The sequence below is a fragment of the Chaetodon trifascialis genome, chromosome 9 (assembly GCF_039877785.1).
Source record: "Chaetodon trifascialis isolate fChaTrf1 chromosome 9, fChaTrf1.hap1, whole genome shotgun sequence".
Lineage (NCBI taxonomy): Eukaryota > Metazoa > Chordata > Actinopteri > Chaetodontiformes > Chaetodontidae > Chaetodon > Chaetodon trifascialis.
Window position 1 is genome coordinate 29,234,579 of NC_092064.1, and position 23,074 is coordinate 29,257,652.

Sequence of the window (23,074 nt, forward strand, 5' to 3'; positions counted from 1 at the left end):
ATTTAATTTTAACAAGAAACTTTTCCTGTTTTAACTACAAAAGAACTTCCTGTAAGAAGTTCCTGCTGTGAGTCTGAAGCCCAGAAGAGCCTCAGTTAACGCTGATTCACGAGACATTTATGGCAGAAAGAAAAACTTTGTCCACACAGGACGACTAAACAGGACAAGTCTGTGAAAATATGGATAATCTGCATCTCGTATTTTCCACATTTACCTCCATCATTCTTATCATGTATTTTTCTACATTACTGTGTGTCGTCATGGTTTGGTCGAGTTTTCTGCTTTGTTGTTTTTCCTTTCTACACTTTATTTTTGATACTTATTTTACCATTTTTACCCTTTATTCATTGCAATGGCGACATAATTGGTTTTAAAAGTTTTTATTTGTACTTCTTTGCTTCCACCAAAAGTCAATCTGAAGATAAAGTTCTGTGGACGTGTTTTTGTAATTAGTTGTAATTAGTCACTGATCTCTGCTGCCACCTGCTGGACCAAACACTGAACGGCACACTAAACTCCATTTACTGTTTATTTTAAAATGTTTGATTGTTGTGGTCCTGAGCCAAGACCTTGAGCCCCGCGTTGCTCCCCAGCCACTGGATGCACAAGCAGTCCCAAATACTGGTCCCAAGGCCGGATAAAGGAGGACGGGTGTGTCAGGAAGAGCCTAAAAAGCCTTCATAGAATCATATTTCCTTGCTGGATTTGGTGGAAACAGATGATCTGGTGTGGTGACACCACCACCACCCCCCCCACCACCCCCCCCACCACCCCCCGGAAAACAATGAGAAGTTTTTTTTTATGACTATTAACGACTAATCATAATTAAAAATACACAGTAGTTTATATAAACATTAAGGATGTAAAGATCAGCATCAGAAAACATGAATAACTTTAGATTTAGATGTTGTCTCATAACACACGCAGATTTTAGGCTAGCAGTTTCCATACACTTCCGTTCTTTCTGCTAAGCTAAGCTAAACGTCCTGTCTCAGCAGGCTTCCTTGAAGTTTTCTGCATGTGTGAAAATGTGCTTCACAAACAGCAGATCTGAGGTCAGGCTGCGTCCTCCTGATGTCCACAGGTTAAAGGCTGCGTCCTCTCCTCTGCAGCCGGTTCCTGGGTGTCGCTGACTGTCTGGTTTCTGCTGCAGGGGAACATCCTGCGGACCGCCTGTCTGAAAGGTGTGTAGAGGTAGAAGAAGATCAGCGGGTCGAAGCAGAGATGCAGCACGCTGAGCAGCAGCGTTGACTCCTTCCCCAGAAACAGCTGCTTCTTGGTCTGGCAGTCTGTGATAACCTTGGTCTGGGCCAGCGTGTACGGCGTCCGGACCACGTGATAGGGCACGAAGCTGAGCACGTAGGCCGCCGCCACGGCCGCCACGTTGCCCGCTGCACGCCGGGCATTGACCCAAAGTTTGGGGTCTTTGCGGCTCCTCAGGAGTCTTTTGAGGGCCAGACCACTGGAGAGGAGCACGGCAGCGGAGGCGTTGAGAAACAAAGCTGTGCAGAGGAAAACGGTGAGGGCGTGCCAGTGGAGGCCAATGTCATTCTTCAGAGAGGAGCAGCTGAGGTATCGCTTCTCCTGAAACCACAGCTGACAGTTAGCTTTTCATCAAGGCAGCTGATTCACTGCAAGCACCAGCTCACTCGGTTCAGCTCAGTTTTCCAGCCAGTAGTATTACAGTACCTGTATGTCCCGTATGGGCAGAGCCATGTTGGGCACCATGATGAGCAGCAGCAACATCCAGACGACCAGCGACAGCAGCCGGGCGAAGCCGACCTCCTGCAGCCGCAGAGAGCTCAGACTGTGACAGTCCTGCAGGAGAAAATACCCATCAGCCACCACGACCTCCTCCATCACTCGCTGTGTGTTCAGGCAAAATTAGCTTCTTTAGGTTTTAAGGTCTTAAGGTCCAGAAATATGACATATCAGACGTCATGTTGGATCACAAATCTCAAATGAATTCATTGAAAATCTGCTAAATTAAAGGCTAATTGATGCCGATTTGTATCAACTGTGAGTTGGAAGTGTAGTGTCTAGAGATGAACAGCAGGTGGCATTGCAGTGTGGTGACCTGTGCAGCCCTACCTGCAGGTAGCGGTCTGTGATGACAAAGGCGAGGAAGGCGATGGATGCGTAGAGGCTGATGTAGATGGTGACGCCACTGGCCTGGCAGTGAAACACCATGAGGCTCCACGGCGCCACCCCGAGGTCCTTCAGGATCTTCACGGGCAGAGCGAGCAGCAGCAGGAGGTCGGCCACCAGCAGGTTGACCAGGTAGACGCTGGTGCTCTGCTGCTGCACAATCACAGATCATAATCGAGTTACTATTACTGTTATCTAATTTTATTTCATCTCCTGCGAGGAAAAATCCCTCTTTCAGTTCGCTTTTATCTCAAATCTCTGACTTCACATCGTCTCATTTGACATACTTTCATCTCATTTGAAGTTTTATCATCTTATCTGCTCTCATATCACCTCACTGTCTCATACTTTCCCTCACGTCATCGCCACGTCAGGTAATCTCAGCTTCACCTGATCTTTTTGGAGCTGCTCACCGCTCCATCATATCACCTTCTGACCCTCCAGTGCCGTCCGATCTGGCCCAGCAGCAGTCCTACCTTGGCTCTGGGACTGCGGATGAAGGCCCACACTGACAGCAGGTTTCCGGGCAGACTGATGATGAAGATGAGTATGTAGAGGACAGTGAAAGGTCCCATCTGGTCGTTGACGATGCACTGCTTCCCCTCCTCGGCTCCTCCGGCGCTGGAGTTGGAAGGAGGCATCATCAGGAAGCTTCAGAGCTCACCTGGAGCTGAAAAACACAAAGCACCTGCCTGCTCTCATTCATGTTAAAGAGTGTCACAACATTCAAGAGGTGCAGGTGGGATGTTGTTCTTACTGTGGAGCCTTTCGAGGACGTCCGACTCTTCAGGGATCGTGGTTTGGACGTCTGATGTTCAGAGTCACAGTGTGGCTCAGAGGAAGAGGCCTGTGGGAAGGAAACCCTCCATTAAACCCTCTGAAGAGCCTGAAAACCTTTTCCTCATTCAGCTGCTTAAAGGAACAGTTTAGTGACATCTAGTGGTGAGTTTGCAGATTGCAAACACCGCTCGCCTTTCAGGCCTTTGAAGAACCTGCAGCCACCCAAACACTGACCTCCAGTGTCAGTGTTTGGTTTGTCCGCTCTGGGCTTCTGTACAAACATGGCAGACTCTTTGTCAGTGTCTGAGCTCTTCTTTAAAGTGGAAAAAGGTGAAAAAGGTGATGTCACAAATGTCTGTGCACCAATGAGATGACAGCTGTTCGCTGATGTTTCCGGGACACAGCCAATCAAATCATACTCAGACAGCTTCTCACTGCTGAACTCTGAATCACTGACATGTGAGGATGTTTCAATAATCAATAATACTAGTGTGAGACTGTGTGACCTTGAATTTAAAGGAACTGTGAGTAATTAAGCAGTTTAAGATTAACAGTGGAAAAACTGTCAAACATTGAGCTGCCTTCCTGTTTCTGGCTGTGAACATGTGGAGGACTGAGTGTGTTGGATTTAACTGGCTGGACGTCCAGCAGCTCCTGCAGCCCTCTGACAGAGCAGGAGGTGACAGACGTGTGTGAGCTGAGCTGCTGAACAGGATGCAAAACAAACTCTGTGGTCACATTCAAATGTGTCTGCAGCAGGAAGTCGCAAATCAAGAAACTTTCCCTCATTTCACCACGAGACAAAGAGCTGCTGTTCAAGCTCTGCACATGCAGGATGACTCACACAGCGAACAGGTAAAAACAGGTCAAAACAGGTGAAACAGCTGCTACACACAGGAGTCCTGCAGTATGTGAGTTAATCGAGAAAATGTTGACGTATTCAAAGGAAAACTTCTCAGTGCATTAAAATGAGCCTAAAACACCTGAAAGTCAGACCAAAGTAAACTGGAGCTCCTCTTGAACCATGTGGAGAAGCTGCAGGTTTTATCCTCAGCAGTCAGAATCACTGGAAGTGCTGCTGCCATTGAGCAATAGAAGTTTGAACACACTGAAGTAGAAGGTTTTATTAGTATTAGTATTAGTATTAGTATTAGTATTATTTCTTTGCAGGTTGACGCCTGCTTTATCTCAGACCGATTAGCTGGAAAACACAGTGAGAGCTCAGCACGAAGCCTGAGACGAGTCCAAGTTCAATAAAACTGATCACAGAAACACACAAACTGAATATTTTACATGTTTTCTCTGATGGTTTATTAAGGCGTCCTCTAAAAAGGGTCTTCACTGTATATTTATGCATACCTTTATTTATGCTCATGAAATCTAATTTTGAAGGTGTTTCTATTCTGGCGGTGTGTCTTTGCATCGAGGCCGTTTCCTGTATTTATCTCTTCAGACTGATTAAAATCCTGTTAACAGTGAAATCTTTGATCTGAGGCTGCAGCTGAAACGATCACAGGATTCAGGATTTCATTGGCTGTTTGAAGCGTCAGTCATCTGCCCGGTCGGCTGTGATTGGTTCAGTCTTCACATGGAAGAAAAGAAGGAGGCCCTTCTGCTCATCATTGAGCATCATTGGCTGCTCTGGCTGCTTGGCTTCATGCGTCTGTTGTCCTCTTGTCTTTGGTCTCTTTAGATTATTGTGTCCCCTGTGTCTGTTGTCCCCTTGTCTCTGGTCTGTGTAGATTATTGTGTCCCCTGTGTCTTTTGTCCTCTTGTCTCTGGTCTCTTTAGATAACGAATCACACAAAAGACCAACACTCACCACGCGTCGTCCATGCGGTGGACATGATCTTATTTCTGTAAGACATGATGAGACGAAGTTTGGTATTCGAGGTCTGACTGAACGAGATTCAGACGGCTGCTTTTAACTTGTCGTGTACCGAATGCTACGTTTAGTTCGTCACGTACGCCGAGCGACGGGGAGGAAGCTTCATCTGAGGTCGAATGACACGAAGGCGCGGCTCATCGGTTCCTACTGAAAATGTAAATCTTTAAAAGCTCCTCATAAATATTCAGTTTCACGTTTCAATAAAATATAATAACAATAAAAACATCTTGTACTGAGTCACAGAAGCTGGTGGAACAGCAGCTCCACAGGAAGTGACATCAGGACTTCAGCTTTCTGTCAAAATGAGTCAGGTGAAGGTCAAAGGTCAACGAGCCCTGACATCTAAACTTCTGCGACGTGGATTGACAAAGATTCACCAAAGAGCCAACAAACCCACAATGCCTTGCTGCATAATCAGGTGACAGTTCACAAAGTGAAACATCAGAAATTTACTTTGAAGTTTCGTAATTTACCGCCTGAGTCAGTTTTAGTTTCAGAGTCTCTGGATGAAAATGACTTTGAGTTGAATGTGGTCATTTTCATTTTACATCCAGTTTCCGTCAGTGAAACGTCTCGTTTTTGTCGTCCATCTTTAATTCTTGGCATCCTCTTAGCGTTGGATGCTACAGTTGTCCAATCTTTGTTGTGTACGGTTACCATGGTTACAGGTGTCTTCACTGGTCAGTAAATCCCTCATTAAAGCTCTCATTATAGCTGTTCTTCCTGAACACCTAGCATTAGCATTAGCATTAGCATTAGCATTAGCATTAGTGCAGCTGCGGGATGTTTGACTGTCAAACTGACTCAGCTGACTGGAGGTAACGTTAACGTCAGTCGATGAAATCACGTTAGCTTAACTTTCCATGAAGGTCGGCGTGCTGCCTGAACAAGAGATGTTATTGGCTGGTGGAGGAAACGGAGCAATCACGAGCTAATAACGTGCTTTAAAACAGTAATTAGTTAATTTCTTCATCGTTCACAATCACAATCAATCATTTTTCAGACGCTTTTATCTAAAGCAATGTACATTTGAACTCACGCACTGATGGCGCAGCATTGGAGCAGCTTTTGTTTTTTGGGGGGGGGGGGGGTTCAGTATCATGTGGACTGCCAAGGCCAGAAATCGAACCACCGACCTCCTGATCAGTGGACGACCGCTTTATCTCCTGAGCCACAGCCGTCCACTTTACTGTTCACTTTATCATTTCATTTTTAATCGTTGACGGAAAACATGATTCAAAGGTTTCTGTTTATTCAGTCTCAGTCTTGTTTTTGTCGTGGTCATAGTTGTCATTGATTATAATTAGTGCTGTCAAAAATCTAACGTTATTAACGGGTTGTTAGTATGAAATAAAACACTACACATTTTCAATGAAAATCATTTGCCGATCCACTTTTCCATGTTGATAAGAGTATTAAATTGATAATTAATGGGCAATTTGGAATAGATAAAAATGTGTGATTAATTTGCGATTAATCACAAGTTAACTATGACATTCATGAGATTAATCGCGATTAAATATTTTAATCGATTGACAGCACTAATTATAATATATTGATCACTCTAACGCTGCTGTGAGCTGAGTGGCTCCAGGCCTTTTCATTTTCCCTCAGACAACCTGAAGATGCCGACAGCTTCAATCAGCATGAGAGGCTGAAAGTTCGACTCATCAGGACAGAAGATCGAAAACATCTGGATCTTTGATAAAAAGTCGATCAATCGATCTTTGATCGGTGTTTGTTTTTCATCAAACTACGTCTGAGTTCAGTGAACGCCATGATCAGTGTGAAAGAGGAACCGGCTTCATATCTTTGGTTTATGATGATCATCAGTCAGTGAAAGTCCAAACTTAATCTGAATGAAGCCTTACCTGCTGTGTCGCCCTCTCTGGGGACTTGTGCAGTCCTCTCACAGGTCCTCAGACCACGTGTTGAGTCCCTGAGAACCGTCCGGGCCTGCAGGGTCTCATCCGGTCTTCAGGAGCTTTGATTCGGTGTGCTGGTGCAGCTCATGTGCTCGGGGCTGCGGAAGCTGCATGCTGCTGTCGTCAGTGTGACCACAGGCCACGCCTCCCTGAAGCACGCACACACACACACACACGCACACACACACACACACGCACACACACACACACACACGCACACACGCACACACACGCAGGTAGCTGTTAAAGGGCTTTCCAGTAATTCGGTTTCAAAATGACTGATTGGCTTTTTTAAAAGTGGGAGACAGACTTCTGCTTCATCTCAGATGTTCAGATAAACAACACACAGTCAAAATTAAAACGCCTCCTGACGTGTTAAACGATGAATGGACCAGCTAAAGCCACAGAGACTGTCTGAGGTGTAATCAGGCAGAAATACAAACACGTTTTCTTCCAGAAATGAGCAGAAAATTTGCATTTTGCCTCCAAAACACTTTTTCCATTGAAGCACAAGAAAACAAACTCCGGTCTGAGGTTTCTTTGAAATGCAAAAACAAGTCAAAATGTGTAGAAATGACTCAACATGAGGAAAGCTGAGAGGTAACGTCTGTATGAACAGACTAACATGCTGATGAATCACTTCCTGCCGTCTGAGCTTCACTAAACTTATTCATGTCTGTTTGTATTTATGTATTTAGCTTGTTTTTGTAGTGAGCATTGTTAGAAACCACACACTGTTAAAGATGCTAACATGTTAAAACAAGCTGGAAATGGGGTAAAATGTCAGACTGGTCTCTGTACAGCAGCAGCACTCAGCAGGACTTCCCTTGGTTGGGCTGTGGTGAAGAAAAATCCAGAAAGATAAAGGTTAAACTGCACATCTGGGTCTGTAACAACACTGGCATTTATTTCTGTTTTCAGTGAACTGAGTTTGGACAACAGTCACGTCCAAATCAAACGTCCCCATTGTTGACATGACAAGCTGCAGCAGTGTTCAGCGTGATGAGAGGATTTCCCCACATTCATAATATCATTATTCTTTAATGCTACTCGCAAAATAACAACAGCAGTGATAATGAGCAGAGAGCCAGTACTCCGAATACTTTAATGACATGTATCTTACACACATCAATAATGGACCTACTAATGTTCTTATCCAGGACATCTGCAGGTGCTCATCACCTAACGACACATTAGACACAAATAACTGCCTGCACACGTCCTCTGTGTTCAGCCTCAGCTGGTCTGGGTTCAGCAGTGGACTTGGCGTCGTTAACAGAGGTCATATAAATCAGAATCAGAAGATTATTTATCCCCGAGGGAAAGTTGTTTTTGTTGCAGTGCTCCTTACAGGATAGAATTAGAATAAAATAAAATTAGAAAAGAGAGAGAACTATATATATATAAAGCAAATATGAAAATATTTATATTGAGAATATGTATATAAAACACAAAATGTACCACAAAATATAGAACAGAATATATGTGTGTGTGTGTGTGTGTGTGTGTGTGTGTGTGTGTGTGTGTGTGTGTGTGTGTGTGTGTGTGTATACTGAGAAAAAAATAAACAGTATACAGAACTTTGCACATCCGTTTGTGTATGTGTGTGTGTGTGTGTATATATATATATATATATATATATATATATATATATATATATATATATAAACGGATGAGCAAAGTTCAATTGGTCAAATATGTAACAACATAAGTGAAAAGTCCAGGGGCCATTCAGAGGAGGAGGTGTACAGGTCGATGGCCACAGGCAGGAATGACTTCCTGTAGCATTCAGTCCTGAGTTTTGGTGGGACGAGTCCCTCGCTGGACGTACTCCTGTGCCTGGCCAGCACATCATGAAGTGGGTGTAAGACGTTGTCCATAATAGTCCGTAGCTCACTCAGCGTCCTCCTCTCTGAGTCACACTCCATCCCCACAACGTCACTGGCCTTGATCAGTTTGTTGAGTCTGTTGGCGTCCGCCGTCCTCAGCCTGCTGCCCCACAATTATAACTATGACATCAGAAGTACGACTGATGAACAGGAGGTTCCTCAGCCGTCACAGTGTGACATTTCTAAATTTCCTTTTCTTCTGCAGAGATCATCAGTGGCCTTTTTAACAACGTACATCCGGAGTATGAGAACCACAGCTTTACTGAGCTGATGTCACGTCACATGATATCTGTGCAGTGAGGCTTTTCAGTCTTAAACAGGATCTGCTGCTGCCACATGGGGTCACCAAAGTGCAGAGTCTGTTGGAAGCCTGCAGCCTTCTGTTAGAGAGCTGTGGTCTGTCTGTTGTTGTTGAACAACACAAGTCACGTATGGTGGTGTCTGTTGGCTTTAGGCTACAGCACCGTGGTGGGTTTTGTCATCATGCTGATGATCGTCTCTCTGTTGATCTTGGAAGCGTTCATCTGCCCGTCGCTGCTCCTCATCTCACTGTTTTCTCCTTGCGTCGCGACCCGTGTGGTGCTGAACGCCCTCTTCAGGCTCAGCTGAGTCCGGAAGGCTTTGCAGAAGATGAAATAGATCAGAGGGTCCAGGCAGACGTTGAGAACTGACACCATGATGGTCAGCTCCTTCAGGTAGTAGAAAGCCCGGCTCCACGAGCACCAGCTCCTCAGGAACGCATAGGGAAGGCGAACCAGGTGGTAAGGGACGAAGCAAACGCAGAAGACGCTGACCAGCACCAACATGTTCCTGCGGGACTTGGCGAGCTTCTTGGAGCTGGAGGACGCCGGCTGCCTCTGCTGCGCCAACGACAACCTGCGGGAGGTGCTGTAGTAGAAGAAGACCAGGGAGACGAGGACGAGCAGGAAGATGGCGGCGGAGGTGGCGTGGATGATTTTGTAGAGCAGGCTGAGCTGTTTGCTGTGCAGGACGTCACAGCTGATGGTGTTGGGGATGGAGGGTAAAGCTTCCAGGGTGAGGACCGACAAGATGATGTATATGCTCGTCATGGTCAAGAGGAAAACCCAGGTTACCATGGAAATGATTTGGGCGGCTCGCACCGTTTGCAGGATGTGAGTTCCCAAAGGATGGACGATCTTCAGATACCTGGAGGGAGGAGAGGCGGGTGTCAGTGAGTGAAGGCCAGACCACTGACACTGAACAATTAACATCCAACACCCACATCTTTAAAAGTCTTTGCTTCTACAATTACATTGCACAGATAAAGCTGGAGACCAACCGGACCTCCAAACCACCTCCTGCACGGTCGGTAAAGGTTGGGACTCATCCAAATATGGACGTAATACAGGACCACCAATGTCTCACTGATAGAATCAACATGTGTTTGTGGTCAGCAGTCACCTGCTGTTCCTCTAAGGTCCAGACTTTTCGACATGGGATCAAGCACACGGACTGGCTGATGTTCAAGTACTCATGAGATCGCTTCTGCTCAACAACCAAGGACAAAAATAGACATGAAAAAGATGTTCGTGCTGATAGCCACGAAGTCAAGTAATGAGGTTGTACATATGCATCATGACGCCTGGTTTGAGGGGGAAGTAGGGATCTGCTTCTCAATAGAGGGTCAGTTCGTATATGAGACCCCATGCAGGACCTACTTTGGGCTGAGATCAAACTAAATTCAGTCTAATCGGGTCAGAACACAGTCCGGCTGTGTAGCTGCAGTTCTTGTCAATCTCATAACTTGGCTCAACCACATCTTGGATCAGGTCTGAACATCTTTGGGTCTCTGCTGTGTCGGGTTTGACTGCCGGCACCCCTTTGGAATCAGATCTTGAATCAGATGTTTTTTTTATGTATGTGTGACCTTACCAATCAATCACAGGATTGATTATATACCCCTCCAACCCATCAGACCCAGTGATCTCTCTTTATATGAACTCTTGTGGTCTCGGTAACACGTTCGACTGAAATAGGAAGATAGACTATGTGACAGTAAAGCTCATAATTGAGCAACTAGCGAAGGAGACTCTGCAACAGTCACATCCTCACGATTCACTGCTGACATCAAGCTGTTGAAACTTGATGAAGAACCAGCAACTAGTTTGATGAGACTCGATCAGTAAGTTAACATGCAATGCCTGAAAATGACTGTCACTGGTTTATGAGTTCCACATTGGCCAGCGCTAACACAGTGTGTGTGTGTTTAAACCTCTCATTTTGCATCTCTGCATTAAATTAAAAATGAAGCAGTCAACCCACCAACAACTGGGCAGCAGCGCTGAGTGAAAAACAAAGTTGTCTTTCCAGTAAATGAGGCCGGTGCTGGTGAGGTATCCTGACCTCAACAAGCCCTGACTGATGTTGCAGTCATCTAACCACATTTGGTTTTCTTTGCTGCAACATTTGTTTGTTTTTTTTTGAAAGGTGACCACCAAACACCCAACATCCGACTTTTTTACTGAAACCCTGTCCCACTTACTGCCTTTAATTCACACGTTAGTATTAGTGAGCTTTACAGCTGCTAGTAAGAGACTGCCTCCCCGTCTCTAGTCCTTGTTCATGAAAGCAGCATTGATCTGATGTTAAACTCTCTGCAAGAAAACAATTTAGAATATTTTCCAGAAAGCTTCTCTGTCCTCCCTCAATGCTGTCCAGCCCAGTCCTACCTGTTAGCTGCGATGTAGCCCATGAATAGGATGCTGGCGTACATGTTCAGATAGAAGGCGGCGGCACCAAAGTTGCAGTAGGCCCGGTGGACGGGGACGGAGGTGCTGGCGTAGTGAATGATCCGGATGGGGAGACAGAGGCTGATCAGGAAGTCGGCGGCTGCCAGGTTCTTCAGGTACGTCACACAGCTGGACGCCTGCTGTTGAGTTCTGCAGAAGTAAACCTTCAGGGTGAAGCCGTTGAGGAACAAGCCCACCTACAGAGGAACAGGGAGAAGACAGGAACCACATTTAAAACATCAACAGGATTTGACTGGACAGTTGAAGTGTTGTCCTCAGATGTTCCTCAGGTGACTCACCAGAAACACCAGGCTGTAGACCACCATGAAGAAAACATGGGCTGAGGTGTCGACCTGATCGCAGCGAGTCAAATCAGTGGCGTTTGTCTGGTTGGACGCTGAGGACTGGGTCACTCCCCCTGCTCCAAGGTCACTCATGTTTCTGGATGTTCGCAGAGAGTTGAACTCAGACAAATGATCTCAGAGGTATTAGACAATGGTTTATGTATCATCTGTCTGCATATAGGAAGTGGTTACAGCTGAACGGGAAGTGACAGATCATCACAGCAGCCAAGCAAAACTCTGCAGACCAGAATGTACGCTAAAATACACCACAGGTGGCCAAGAGTGCTCGGCCGAGCAGCCAACTAAATCTGACATGTGGGAAGACTCACGATGAACCAGGGCTCAGAATCAGCCCTGGTCTGCGCTGGTCTACGCTGGTCTACAGGCTGGTACCTGGAGCTGATTACAACCTGGAACAAATGCGCTGTGCTGTCCTTTATTCAGACAAAACCGTGACATTTAACTGACCATCATCCATATCAGGATCAATATTAAAAATAGTGCAGTATTCTGAGCTTTGTGTGGTTAAAGTATCAGCAGTAAAAATAGTGCAGTATTCTCAGTTTTGTGTGCTTAAAGTATCAGCAGTAAAAGTACTGTAGTATTGTCAGCTTCATGTAGTTATCTACACTTTTATAACTGGTACTTTAAATACATGAAGCTAATAATACATCTGTGCTTTTAGTGAAGCATTATTTTGAATTAAGTACTGTAGAGTATTTTTTACATAGTTGTACTAATACTTGCGCTGGAGAAAATACACACAGCAGATACACAGACTTTCAATTCAAAGCAGAAACTCCTTCATGAATGTGAATACAGTCTTTACAGCTCATACATGAGACAAATGTCAAGTATTAGTGCAGTAAAAGTACACAGAACAATTACCTACCTGTCTGTGTGTCAGTGTGAATCTCTGACTTCCTTCTACCAGCGTTCACATCAGGAAGGACTGAGCAGATTCCGGTGGGGGAGCAGAACTGACGTGGTTCTACCTGGTCTGGACTCACGGTGAGCTCGTGGTCCGACCCTTCAGGTGAAACGCTTCTCAAGCTGATGACGCGTGAACACTTTTTCTTTGGTGTGTAAAAGGTGTGTGAGTGGTTGTTATCTCAGCTGCTTTGACTGCTGCTGGAGACACTGAACTGTCTGTCTCAGTGTCTCCAGCCTTTGGCCAGAGAGGACTGATGGACCGAAAGAAGTCGTCCATGTCAACGTGGAACGACCGTCGCTGATCAGAGGAGGGGGTCCACAACCCCACAGCAGGACTTACTGTCACTGCAGAAAGAGGTGCAGTTAAAGAGTGGCCACTGGAGGGCAGTGTACACACATGATTATGAATGTTTATGTTTACACTGAACAGCTGAGTGCTGTGTGAGTGTTTTATGGTCCTGTATCTGCTCTGCCTTCTGACGCTTTAACGACAGACAGGAGTGCAGTTATGTCATGTGACCTCTGGAGGGCAGCGTGAACACATGACTATAAGCATGACTCTGACCACCATCACTAGAACTACTGCTGTGTGTGGCAGCTGTAGTATTCTCTACTTTTTAACCTCTGACATTGACACAGAACTTGTTGATAAGACATCAGCTGAGGACAGAAAAGACGGAGTTTTAGTTGTGTTTTGTGAGCGGAAGAAGTTGATGTTGGTGATCAGAAGAGAGGGTAGATTCATATCTGAGGTTCAGTGGTCGGAAGTGACTATGACCTGATCAAACTGGTGTTTATATCGAATGAAAACAATCTCAGTTTTACTGATGAACAGGAAATGACCGCCAGTTCGTCACAGCAGACAAGCAGAACTCCAATCCAGTCACGTAGGACTGATCAACAGAAGGCCGAGAACTGAGCCCTGAGGGACACCATACCTGTTCAAACATTTAGATATTAAAGACTATTTGAGGCTGTAGCCCAGCAACAGACCAGAGTGACTCATGTGACCTCAGAGCCACAAAACCAGATCAGCTGAATTCCCTGAACGTGATAACTCTGGAGGAGAAATGACGAGTCTGGTCTCGCAGGTTTGATGCCCAGTCATCAGAGTCCACTTTCACTTCCTTATTAGTTCTTCCTTTCCTTTCCATTGTCTTTCCTTTCCTTTCATTTGGTTCTACAACAATGAATAAAACACTGTCTTACATGTTACAGACATATTATTCAATTCTGTTTATTAATGATACATATTCATAATTCTGCATTTATATACATGTTTATGAGTCTAAAATTTCACAGTATAACATGACGATGAAGGTGAATTTCTGTCTCGTTGATGCGCCAACCCTACTTAATCTAAAGGGCCAGAATGTTGGATTTACTGCCACCTAGTGGTAAGGTTGCATATTGCAACCAAATGAACACCCCTTGCCTCGCCCTGCTTCACAGTGGCTGCTAAAGACATTAGAGGTGCTCTCTAGTGTCAGTGTTTGGTTTGTCCATTCTGGGCTACTGTAGTGTGCAACATGGTGGATTCTGTGGAGAAGGACCCGCTCCCTCTGTAGATATATAGAGCTCATTCTGTGGTAACAAGAACACAAGGATTCTTATTTTCAGGTGATTCTACACTCATGAATAAGTGAATATTTCATGTATGCTGGACCTTTAAATTTGGGTTCTGTACAGATTAAATGATTTACTTCCAGAAAAAAAACATGAAGATGATGCATTCAGTGCCAACTTTTCTATTCTCACATCAGTGGTTAAAGTCTGATTAAGGCTTATTTTGTCCTCTTCTCTCTTGTGTCCTTGTCTCCTCTGCTGTCTTCTCCCATTGTCTCCCCTGTCCTTGTTTCAACTCTCCTTCGGCTAAATGTTGCTCAGACTCTGGGCGGTGGTCAGGGATCTCCTCCCCACTCTTCCTGACAGTTTCCTCAGCAGTGACTCTCTGAAGATTCGGCACATCAGGAAGTAGATGATGGGGTCAAGGCAGACATTGAGCGCCGACAGGAAGAGCGTCCCCTCCTTCAGCTGGAACAGCAGGAAGCGGGTTTCCTGGCTGAAGTCCGACGTCGGCATCTGGCTCAGAGTGTACGGTACACGGCAGATGTGGTACGGCACAAAGCAGACAAAGAAGACCACAAGGATGCTGAAGATGCTGCGGTTAGACTTACGACGGATGTCACTGTTGTTACGCTGCACACGGCGGTAGGACTGGTAGACCCGACAGGCGATGGAGGCATAGCAGAAGGCCAGGACCATCAGGGTCACCCAGAATAGGCCAACGCTGAAGAGGGTGGACACCCGGTGCCACTGCACGCCAAGCGTTGTCTTCAACTGCATGCAATGCCTCGAATTCACCTCATGGGCAGGGCGGCTGGTCAGCAGGACATTGGGCAGGACACAGAGAAGGAGGAGGCTCCAGGTGAGAAGCGCCAGCACCCGGGCAAAGCCAACACTCTGCAAGAGGTGCAGCAAGGACGTCCCACCCCAACGGGACCTGCAGGAGGATGAGGATGAGGGGGATGTGTGTCGGACAATCTTGACGTAGCGCTCTAGGCTGATGAGGCCCATGAAGAGGATCCCCACATACATGGAGGAGTAGAAGAGCACGGCAGTGTAGCGGCAGATAACAACATCGAGGTGCCAGCTGCCCAGACCCAGCTGAGCCACCACCCTGAAGGGGAAGGTGGCCAGCATGAGGAGGTCAGCCACCACCATGTTCTTCAGGTAGACCACCAGGCCCGAGTCACTGGGCACTCTGAAGAAGATCCAGGCAGCCACACTGTTCAGACACATCCCCACAACGCAGATCATGAAGTAGAGCGGCGGGAGGATATTCTTGGTGAAGAAGCTGCTGAAGTCTGATTGGTTGGTTGACAGTTGGGTGGAGTTAAAGTGATCCATCCCTGGAAGCACACAAACATAGTTTGAACGTCTTGAACACAACTTTGGGATTCTGATTTTAGACTCTGTGACTCTGTGACTCTGTGTGAAGGTTTTGAGGACACACCTGAACACCATGAAGAGAGTTTCTTTATCTGTTTGCTTAACAGTGATTCTACTAATGCTGTACTTTTAATTTCTGCACATGAAAGATTCAACCAGTTACCGCGTGGATCCATTAACAACATCAATTCCAGGCCAATGTCTTTGATTACAACTCATTTTAGTTACAAATATAGTAGAAGTACTAGAAGTAGTAGATGACTCAGACTTATAGTCTAGAACCAAGCATTAACCTAACATGCTTAATGCTAACATGCTGATATATAGTAACATTTACCGAGTTCAGCATCAGAGTTTAGCATGCTAACATGCCAACATTGGCTAATTATCGGTAAGTCCAGCTGAGGCTGATGGGAACGTTATTAGTTTTGCAGGTATTTGGACGTGAATCAAAGTATTTCATAAAAGTCAGTAGGATTCGTCCTCTGAGGATCAAGACTCTCTGAACCACATTTCATCACAGTCCATCCAACAGCTGATGAGATATTTCAGTCTGGACAAAGAACGATGAAATGTGGTTTGGTTTTCTTCGTAACAATCGTCACAGCCTCACAGAGTCAACTCTGAATTTTACGTTAAAATATCAACAAAGAAGTCCGAGAGCAGCTTCCGTCCGTGCTGCCGGCTGAAACTCCCTGCGGACGCCTTTCATGTTCATGGACTGAACCCGCAGTGCTCTGTTTACACTGCGGCACATGCACAAATACAAAGCGTCTTGAACTCCTGTTTGTCCTGCTGTTCACACACACTTCCCTCCGACCGCCGATTCATCCCAGTCCAACACACACTCCGGTCCTCCTTCATCCATCCTTATAAAAACAGGACATTTAAAGTCACTGCTGACAGAGGAGGACGACACCAGGCTGTTTTCCTGTCCCGATTCATTTATTTTTAGACCCAGTGTCAAACATGTGACCTCTGCTGATACCAGATGATTCTTCTAGTTGATCGTTGCAGAGGATCGGCTCAAACGACCTGGTGGGTCTCCATGTGAGCTGAAAACGATCACGTCCAGGCCTCTCACCTGTGCTGATCTGATCCTGGAACAGTTCATGTGAAGTTAATATCTTAAAGATGTGATCATGTTTCAGGGCTTCATGGTCTTCATAAAAACCCTCCTCTGACTTCCTGTGTTTATGTTGAGCACATTGTTTTACATGAAACAGCTGTGGCGCATACAGTGAAACAACTTTAAGATCATAAGAGATAGAAATCCCTTCCAGCTCAACGCACTCGTAGATCAGGACTCTGGAAGGAAACAGCTGCAGTACATAAACCCACCATCAGATTTCCAACTGACACAACCACAGTCCCCTTGGATCCCAAGGGGTTAAAGCGCCAATATCCACGGTTTGAGTCCAGTCAGGCATCTGTCACATGAGCTTCCCTGTCATCAACAAAGGGTTTCAATACCACAAAAACTTGAGAGTCATCTTCCTGTGCCAGAGCCACAAAGATGAACGTTAACATCGTGAAACAAACCAAACTAACCGGCTAGCATACTCATTGTTTAAAGTTCAATATTTATCTGAATATCTGCACAACATATCCTAAACTACTAAGGGATTAAGAATCGGCCCATGTTGTTCGTGATTTATGACCTGCTAATCGCTAAGCTGCTGGAGACGTACGGCCACTGCTAGTCTTGCGCAACCGAAGAAGACCCGCGGCAGTGAACAGCTGGTCCGGTGAATAGGCTTTGCAGCGGTATTCGTTTGTGCACGGTGTATTCTTGCAAGATGACTGACGAAGTGAAGTGAGCAATGAGCATCCTCTGTGTCACCCAACTCTGCATTCACACCTCTCACAGGTTATAACCGCTAGTTAACCACACACAGCGTGTGGTGGGGAAAAGTATGTCCTGCTTTTTTGTTTGTTTGTTTCTGTATGTTTCTCTTGTCATGGGCAAAGTGCATTAGAGAGATATCGTGTTATTTTACTGTCAAGCTGTTTTTTTCCTATGTTTCAAGGGGCAATGAGGCATAGAATATGTTATTTCACTAAAACTATGCAATATGCATATTCACATAATTTTGGACTATTACAGTATAAATACAACAATAATGGAAGAATTTGAATTGTGATTTTCTCAACCTCTCATTTAAACATATCAGTACTTGTTTGTAACATTTACACACAAGTTAATATAATATGTTTAAAAATGTTTTAAATACATGATTTCTATACCATTTAATTATTTTTTACTTTATTAATTTAGCACTAGGAATAATAAAGGGCAGATTATGAATGGATTAAATTCATGGCTATACAGTACAATTTTTGAAAAGGTGTGTGTGTGTGTGTGTGTGTGTGTGTGTGTGTGTGTGTGTGTGTGTGTGTCTGTGTGTGTTTTATGTGCATCAGATTGTAGTTTAACTGCAGAGATGCCTCATAAGGAGAGGAGATTAAAGCAAAAACAAAAGGAACAGAAGCTGTTCAGTGCACCCCGTCAGCTAAAACAGAGACTAATTTTGATTTGCTCTGGCCTCTAACAAATATTTGAGGTGTGGACAATGAGATGGTACGTTGTGATTCCATGTTACGTTCTTTATGAACATGGGTTGCTACCATTCAACCGGTTATATTGCAAGGTATGTTTCTGTGTGGTGTTTCAAATTCATGCTCCATGTGCCCCCTTTTAACTTTAACCCCGTCCCTCCAAAGGCCTCTGCACGGCCCTGCGCAGCAGGAACATTAATTACAGGCTGCAGTGATCAATACTTTGACCGTTCAGTGGAGATGACACCGCCTGTGGGAGGTGCTGGAGGCTCTATTCTCAACACGTTTAATTCTGTCATGAGGCCTCATGTATCTGGAGACTAAATGTCGTTTTGTGCCTGCACAGACTTTTGTTTCTGCCACTTTCAGAAGCTGACTCGTGCTTCTAGTTGGCATTCTGGATGATGCAGATGGACGAGATGCTGATCAGCAGCAGAAATGCAACTTCTGCTTTCAGGCCTCTGCGGATGGCCTGGCACAGGAAGTGATGCAATGGTTTCTGAGGAGATGGTGTGAGCGTTGAGAGGAAACATCGATGTAGTTGTAAAGATAATACAAGAAATTTGTTAAGCAAAGCCGCCTCTGTGGAACTCCCACAGCTGCTTTATGACAGATTTCACATCAGTTCGTGGAAGTCAGCTTTGAGTCTGAGCGAGCTCAGGGAGATTCCTGCCGCAAACGTCAGTGAGTGTGAATGTGGGAAAACAGGATCTGTGCGTGAAAATGCGCATTAATATGACTTTGTCTTCACGTTATGTGGTTTACCACGATTAGTGGACCAGATGTCCCGCTTCGTGCAGGACATTCATGCATTTTCATTACTTTTCACACGTCCCGCAAATTATGATGTTGTCACGAGTTGTTAGTTAGTTGTTAGTTGTTACTGTCAATAACAATTCGTGACAATGTCACAATCTGTGGGACATCTGGTCTCCCCAACTATAATTAACCGTCTTCGTAAGCCCTGTAGGATTTCATCAAACAGCGTGCCTAATTTAAATAACGTCTTAACGTATTAAACAAGCGAAATATAATGAGATATTTTCAGGAATGATAGACAAGATGTTGTAAAGTAATAATTTAATGAAAAGCCAATATCACCAATATTTTAACTTTCGACCTATTTTCGCGTTTTCCTGGTAAAATGGTTTTCCTAGATTCCATCACAAATATTCAAATCGAGCGTTTTGACTCATAAATGGTCAGAGTTGGTGTCGACCGTGGTCACTGTTACAGGACGAGTTTGACATTTTGAGAAATATAGCTTTGAATGAGGAGACCGACACCTCCTTCGTGTCTAAATATGAAGCTACAGGCAGCAGCCAATTAGCTTAGCTTAGCACAAAGACTGGAAACAGGGGGAAACTGCTAGCCTGGCTCTGTAAAAAAATCTACCAGCCACCACCTGTAAAGCATTTCTGAGGGGTTAAACACTTGTTGATCAGGACCAGTTGTAAACAGCAAAGCCTTTTTAGACATTCAGACTTTATCCTGACAGATAAATGAACATATTAACAATCAAACCATCTGAGGTTACAATAGGACTTTGTCCCCTGGAGGGTAATACTGCACTCTGACCCATCTCCTCCTTCTGGCCGGCCGGAGGGAAATGACATTCAAAACAGTTATTTGCATGGAAAAATAGTTTCACCACGTGAATAAAACACAAACATGTTATCTAACGATAACAAATGACCTTTAGTTTGAATATTAATACACTTCATCAGAAGCTCTTCAGGCTATTTGAGGAGCTTCTTCATTCACTTCTTCTGCCTGAAAACTGTCTTTTAACCAAAACCACATTGAGGACTTTCAGAAAACCTGAAATAAAACTTGCCTGAAAGCTGTTTTTAAGGATCATTTAGTGGATAAATCCTGTTTACCAGTGAAAACCACAGATCTGCCTCTGACGACCTGCTGAACTTCAGTTTTTACTTCATTCTTTCAAGGTCAGACTCTTGTATTAATATTAATTCATAATTCGCTTTTCCAGACTCCTGTATTTTTCTACGACAGGAAAACTGAAGAAAATTCCCTCCTGAAAAGTGAAGTTACAGCAGATTTAACATAGATGTCCCAGCTTCATTAGATGTGTCCCTCGTCCTCGCCCTGGACAAAGTGTCCTCTTAACATCTGTTTTTGGCCCTTTGTTGTCACCGTTTGACTGTGACATGTATGTACTTTCTGTCTTTGCCTCCGATGCATCTGTCTCATGGATAAATGGATGGATTAGACCCTGGAAGCTCGGCTGCTGTCTGTGTGTCTGTCTGTGTGTCTGTCTGTGTGTCTGTGGCTGAAAGAGTCCACTCACCACATAAACAGATGTTCAGTCAGGCTCCTGTACAGATGTTTCCTTCACCTGTGATCTAACTCAGACTGCGTGATGTTGGCTCAAAGTCATGAAGTGGAGTTCAGAGCTGAGAGCCGATCAGACTTCCACTTCCTCTCTCTCTCGCCGTCCGTCCCTCCCTCTCTCTCTGTCAGTGTCTCTGTCTCCATCAGGAGGCTGCAGCCATGCTAGCTGCTAACATGCTCACAGTAACAAACATGCTAATGCTTAGCATGTCGAATATGTCGGGTATTTGCTCATAAACCAGATGTTGACCTGATGGTGGCGCTAGAGGAAGAGTCAGTTCATCCTGAGGAGAGCATGAACGTCTGAACCTGATCTCATCACCACCATCACACAGAAAAAGCGTGTTAATCAGAAAACGTCTGCTCAGGTTGATCAAACATCGCTGGTTCCAGAAAACGCTGAACGTCTTCTGTGAAAAGCTGCTTTTTGTCCACTGAGAACTGTTCTTTAAAGACGTTCTTCAGCCTGAAGATCACAGACTTTTATTCAACTGATGGATTTCATTCATTTAAGCGACGTATTCGTGACCATTTAGCTGTTTTCATGTCAGCTTGCTGTTATTTAATGTTTCATCTGTGGACTCGTGTCACTTTTCTGCCTTTATTTTGGCTTTATTTTGCATTTCTGGTCTCATGTGAATTTTAAATTGTCCTTTCTTTAGTCTCGTTGTTTCCGTGTGGACTTCAGAAGGACGAGAGCAGGTCCAGGTGAGTCTGTCAGCAGGTAACAGGATGTCGTCCAGACTGACGCTGGACAGATGTTCTCACTTCTTCCTTTATTTGCTTCTTTCTACTTTTAGCCACCCCCCCCCCCCCCCCCCCCCCGCTTCACCAGCCGTCCTCCACCTTCCTGGAGAAAAATCTGCAGATGCAACACACACACACACACACACACACACACACACACACACACACACACACACACACACACACACACACACACACACACACACACACACACACACACTCCTGCTGTGATTGACAGTATTGATAAGAATCAGGTCCATCAGGAGCTGCAGAGCGTCTCAGCCAGATGTTTTAAACCGAGTCCTGCATTCAAAATCCTGCCTGACTAAAAGTACTATCAGCAAAGTAAAAGTATGAGAAGTAAAAGTACTGCGTGTGCAGTGACTGACATGTTAGAACATGTCACCTGGGGGGGGGGTCACCTGAGCAGTCTGATTAATGTGAGAGCAAAGAAGAAAAATGAAGTCTTGAACAATCAGATTTTCTCTGATTTGATCCTTTTTTTTGTAAAATGTTGGATGTTTTTCTTCTTTGGGCCACAAACAGTTTTTAAATGAAACCATGTGAGACGTTTGGAGGAAACGTGTCTTTGATGGAAGTGACTCAGAAACACCTGAAACTCAACAATATGTTATTCATATATAATGTTTATACTGATGAGCTCTGAGGCTGTTTCATAATCCAGCTTTAATCAGTATGAACCTGTGTGTTTCATGTGAAGTCTTACTTTGTCCAGTAAATGTGATGATGAATAAATGTAGTGCAGTAAAATGTAGAGTATTCACCTCTGAAGTGTTCAGCTGCACAAAATGTAAACAGTCAAGTAAAGTACAAGTACCTCAGAACTGAATGTGAGTAAATGTACTTTGAACTCCAGCAGCATGGAGCCGAAGGGTCGGCCGTGCAGGTGTCTCTGTGTTGGGAGTCCCGCCCACCTGTAGGACAGGTGCTTCCTGTGCTCTGGAGGAGAATGGGAGGAAGAGGAATCCAGCGGGGAAGAGGAAGATGTCAGACAGGAGAGGAGGAAGTGGAGCATCTCTGTTCATCTCTGCTGAAACAACAGCGAACATCTGCACAGCGCTCACGTCTCAGTGTGACACTTTACTGGACGACAGAAGCTCAAAGTGTTCGATCGATCAATTGATTTGATCGTATAAACAGTTTTCACTGGGAATAGATTTGGTATATTTATTACATTTTAATAAATGTGAAGATCAGTAAATACGTGAATAAATGTAGAAACAAATATTTAACTACACAAATAAGTGGGAGAATCACAAATATGTCAATAAATTAGGACTTAATTCGGAAATACAAATCAATACATGGGCTGCACGGTGGCGCAGCAGGTAGGCTCACAGCAAGAAGGTTGCCAGTTCGATCCCCGGGTCAGACGGGGCCTTTCTGTATGAAGTTTGCATGTTCTTCCCGTGCATGCGTGGCTTCTCTCCGGCTTCCTCCCACAGACCAAAAACATGCTCATTAGGTTGATTGATGACTCTAAATTGTCCGTAGGTGTGAGTGTGAGTGTGAATGTGTGTTTGTCCTTTCACGTGGCCCTGCAATCGGCTGGCGACCGGTTCAGGGTGTACCCCGCCTCTCGCCCATTGTAGCTGGGATAGGCTCCAGCCCCCCGCAACCCCGAAAGGGATACGCGGTATAGATAATGGATGGATGGATGGATGGATGGAAATCAATATTGTTTTGTCTTTTTTTGGCATTTTTCTTTAATTTACTGAAAATCAAGCTCATGTATTAATTAATTAATTAATTTGGGCACTGATACATAAAGTTAAAAACAAAA

The 23,074-nt window shown here is 44.8% G+C and overlaps 3 protein-coding genes across 4 annotated transcripts; all 3 read right to left on the bottom strand.

Moving 5' to 3' along the window:
• Positions 1-1,037: 1,037 nt before the first annotated feature.
• On the bottom strand, positions 1,038-2,938 carry gpr171 (G protein-coupled receptor 171). 2 transcript variants are annotated; one of them, XM_070971019.1, is made up of 5 exons: positions 2,906-2,938; positions 2,625-2,818; positions 2,092-2,298; positions 1,690-1,818; positions 1,038-1,584 (listed from the first exon to the last, which is right to left on the bottom strand). In XM_070971019.1, the coding sequence occupies exons 2-5, from the start codon at positions 2,790-2,792 to the stop codon at positions 1,057-1,059; spliced, it is 1,032 nt and encodes a 343-aa protein (XP_070827120.1). In that variant the 5' UTR covers positions 2,793-2,818; positions 2,906-2,938; the 3' UTR covers positions 1,038-1,056. The 2 variants fall into 2 exon arrangements, with proteins under 2 accessions (XP_070827120.1, XP_070827119.1); XM_070971018.1 differs by having other exon boundaries at positions 2,092-2,301.
• Positions 2,939-9,085: 6,147 nt separating this feature from the next.
• Positions 9,086-11,817, bottom strand: LOC139335955 (P2Y purinoceptor 14-like). Its single transcript, XM_070969738.1, has 3 exons — positions 11,680-11,817; positions 11,321-11,577; positions 9,086-9,797 (listed from the first exon to the last, which is right to left on the bottom strand). Exons 1-3 carry the CDS (start codon positions 11,815-11,817, stop codon positions 9,086-9,088), a joined length of 1,107 nt encoding a protein of 368 aa, XP_070825839.1.
• Positions 11,818-13,945: 2,128 nt separating this feature from the next.
• Positions 13,946-20,558, bottom strand: LOC139336727 (P2Y purinoceptor 14). Its single transcript, XM_070970922.1, has 2 exons — positions 20,480-20,558; positions 13,946-15,569 (listed from the first exon to the last, which is right to left on the bottom strand). The coding sequence occupies exon 2, from the start codon at positions 15,565-15,567 to the stop codon at positions 14,530-14,532; it is 1,038 nt and encodes a 345-aa protein (XP_070827023.1). The 5' UTR covers positions 15,568-15,569; positions 20,480-20,558; the 3' UTR covers positions 13,946-14,529.
• Between the last annotated feature and the right edge of the window lie 2,516 nt (positions 20,559-23,074).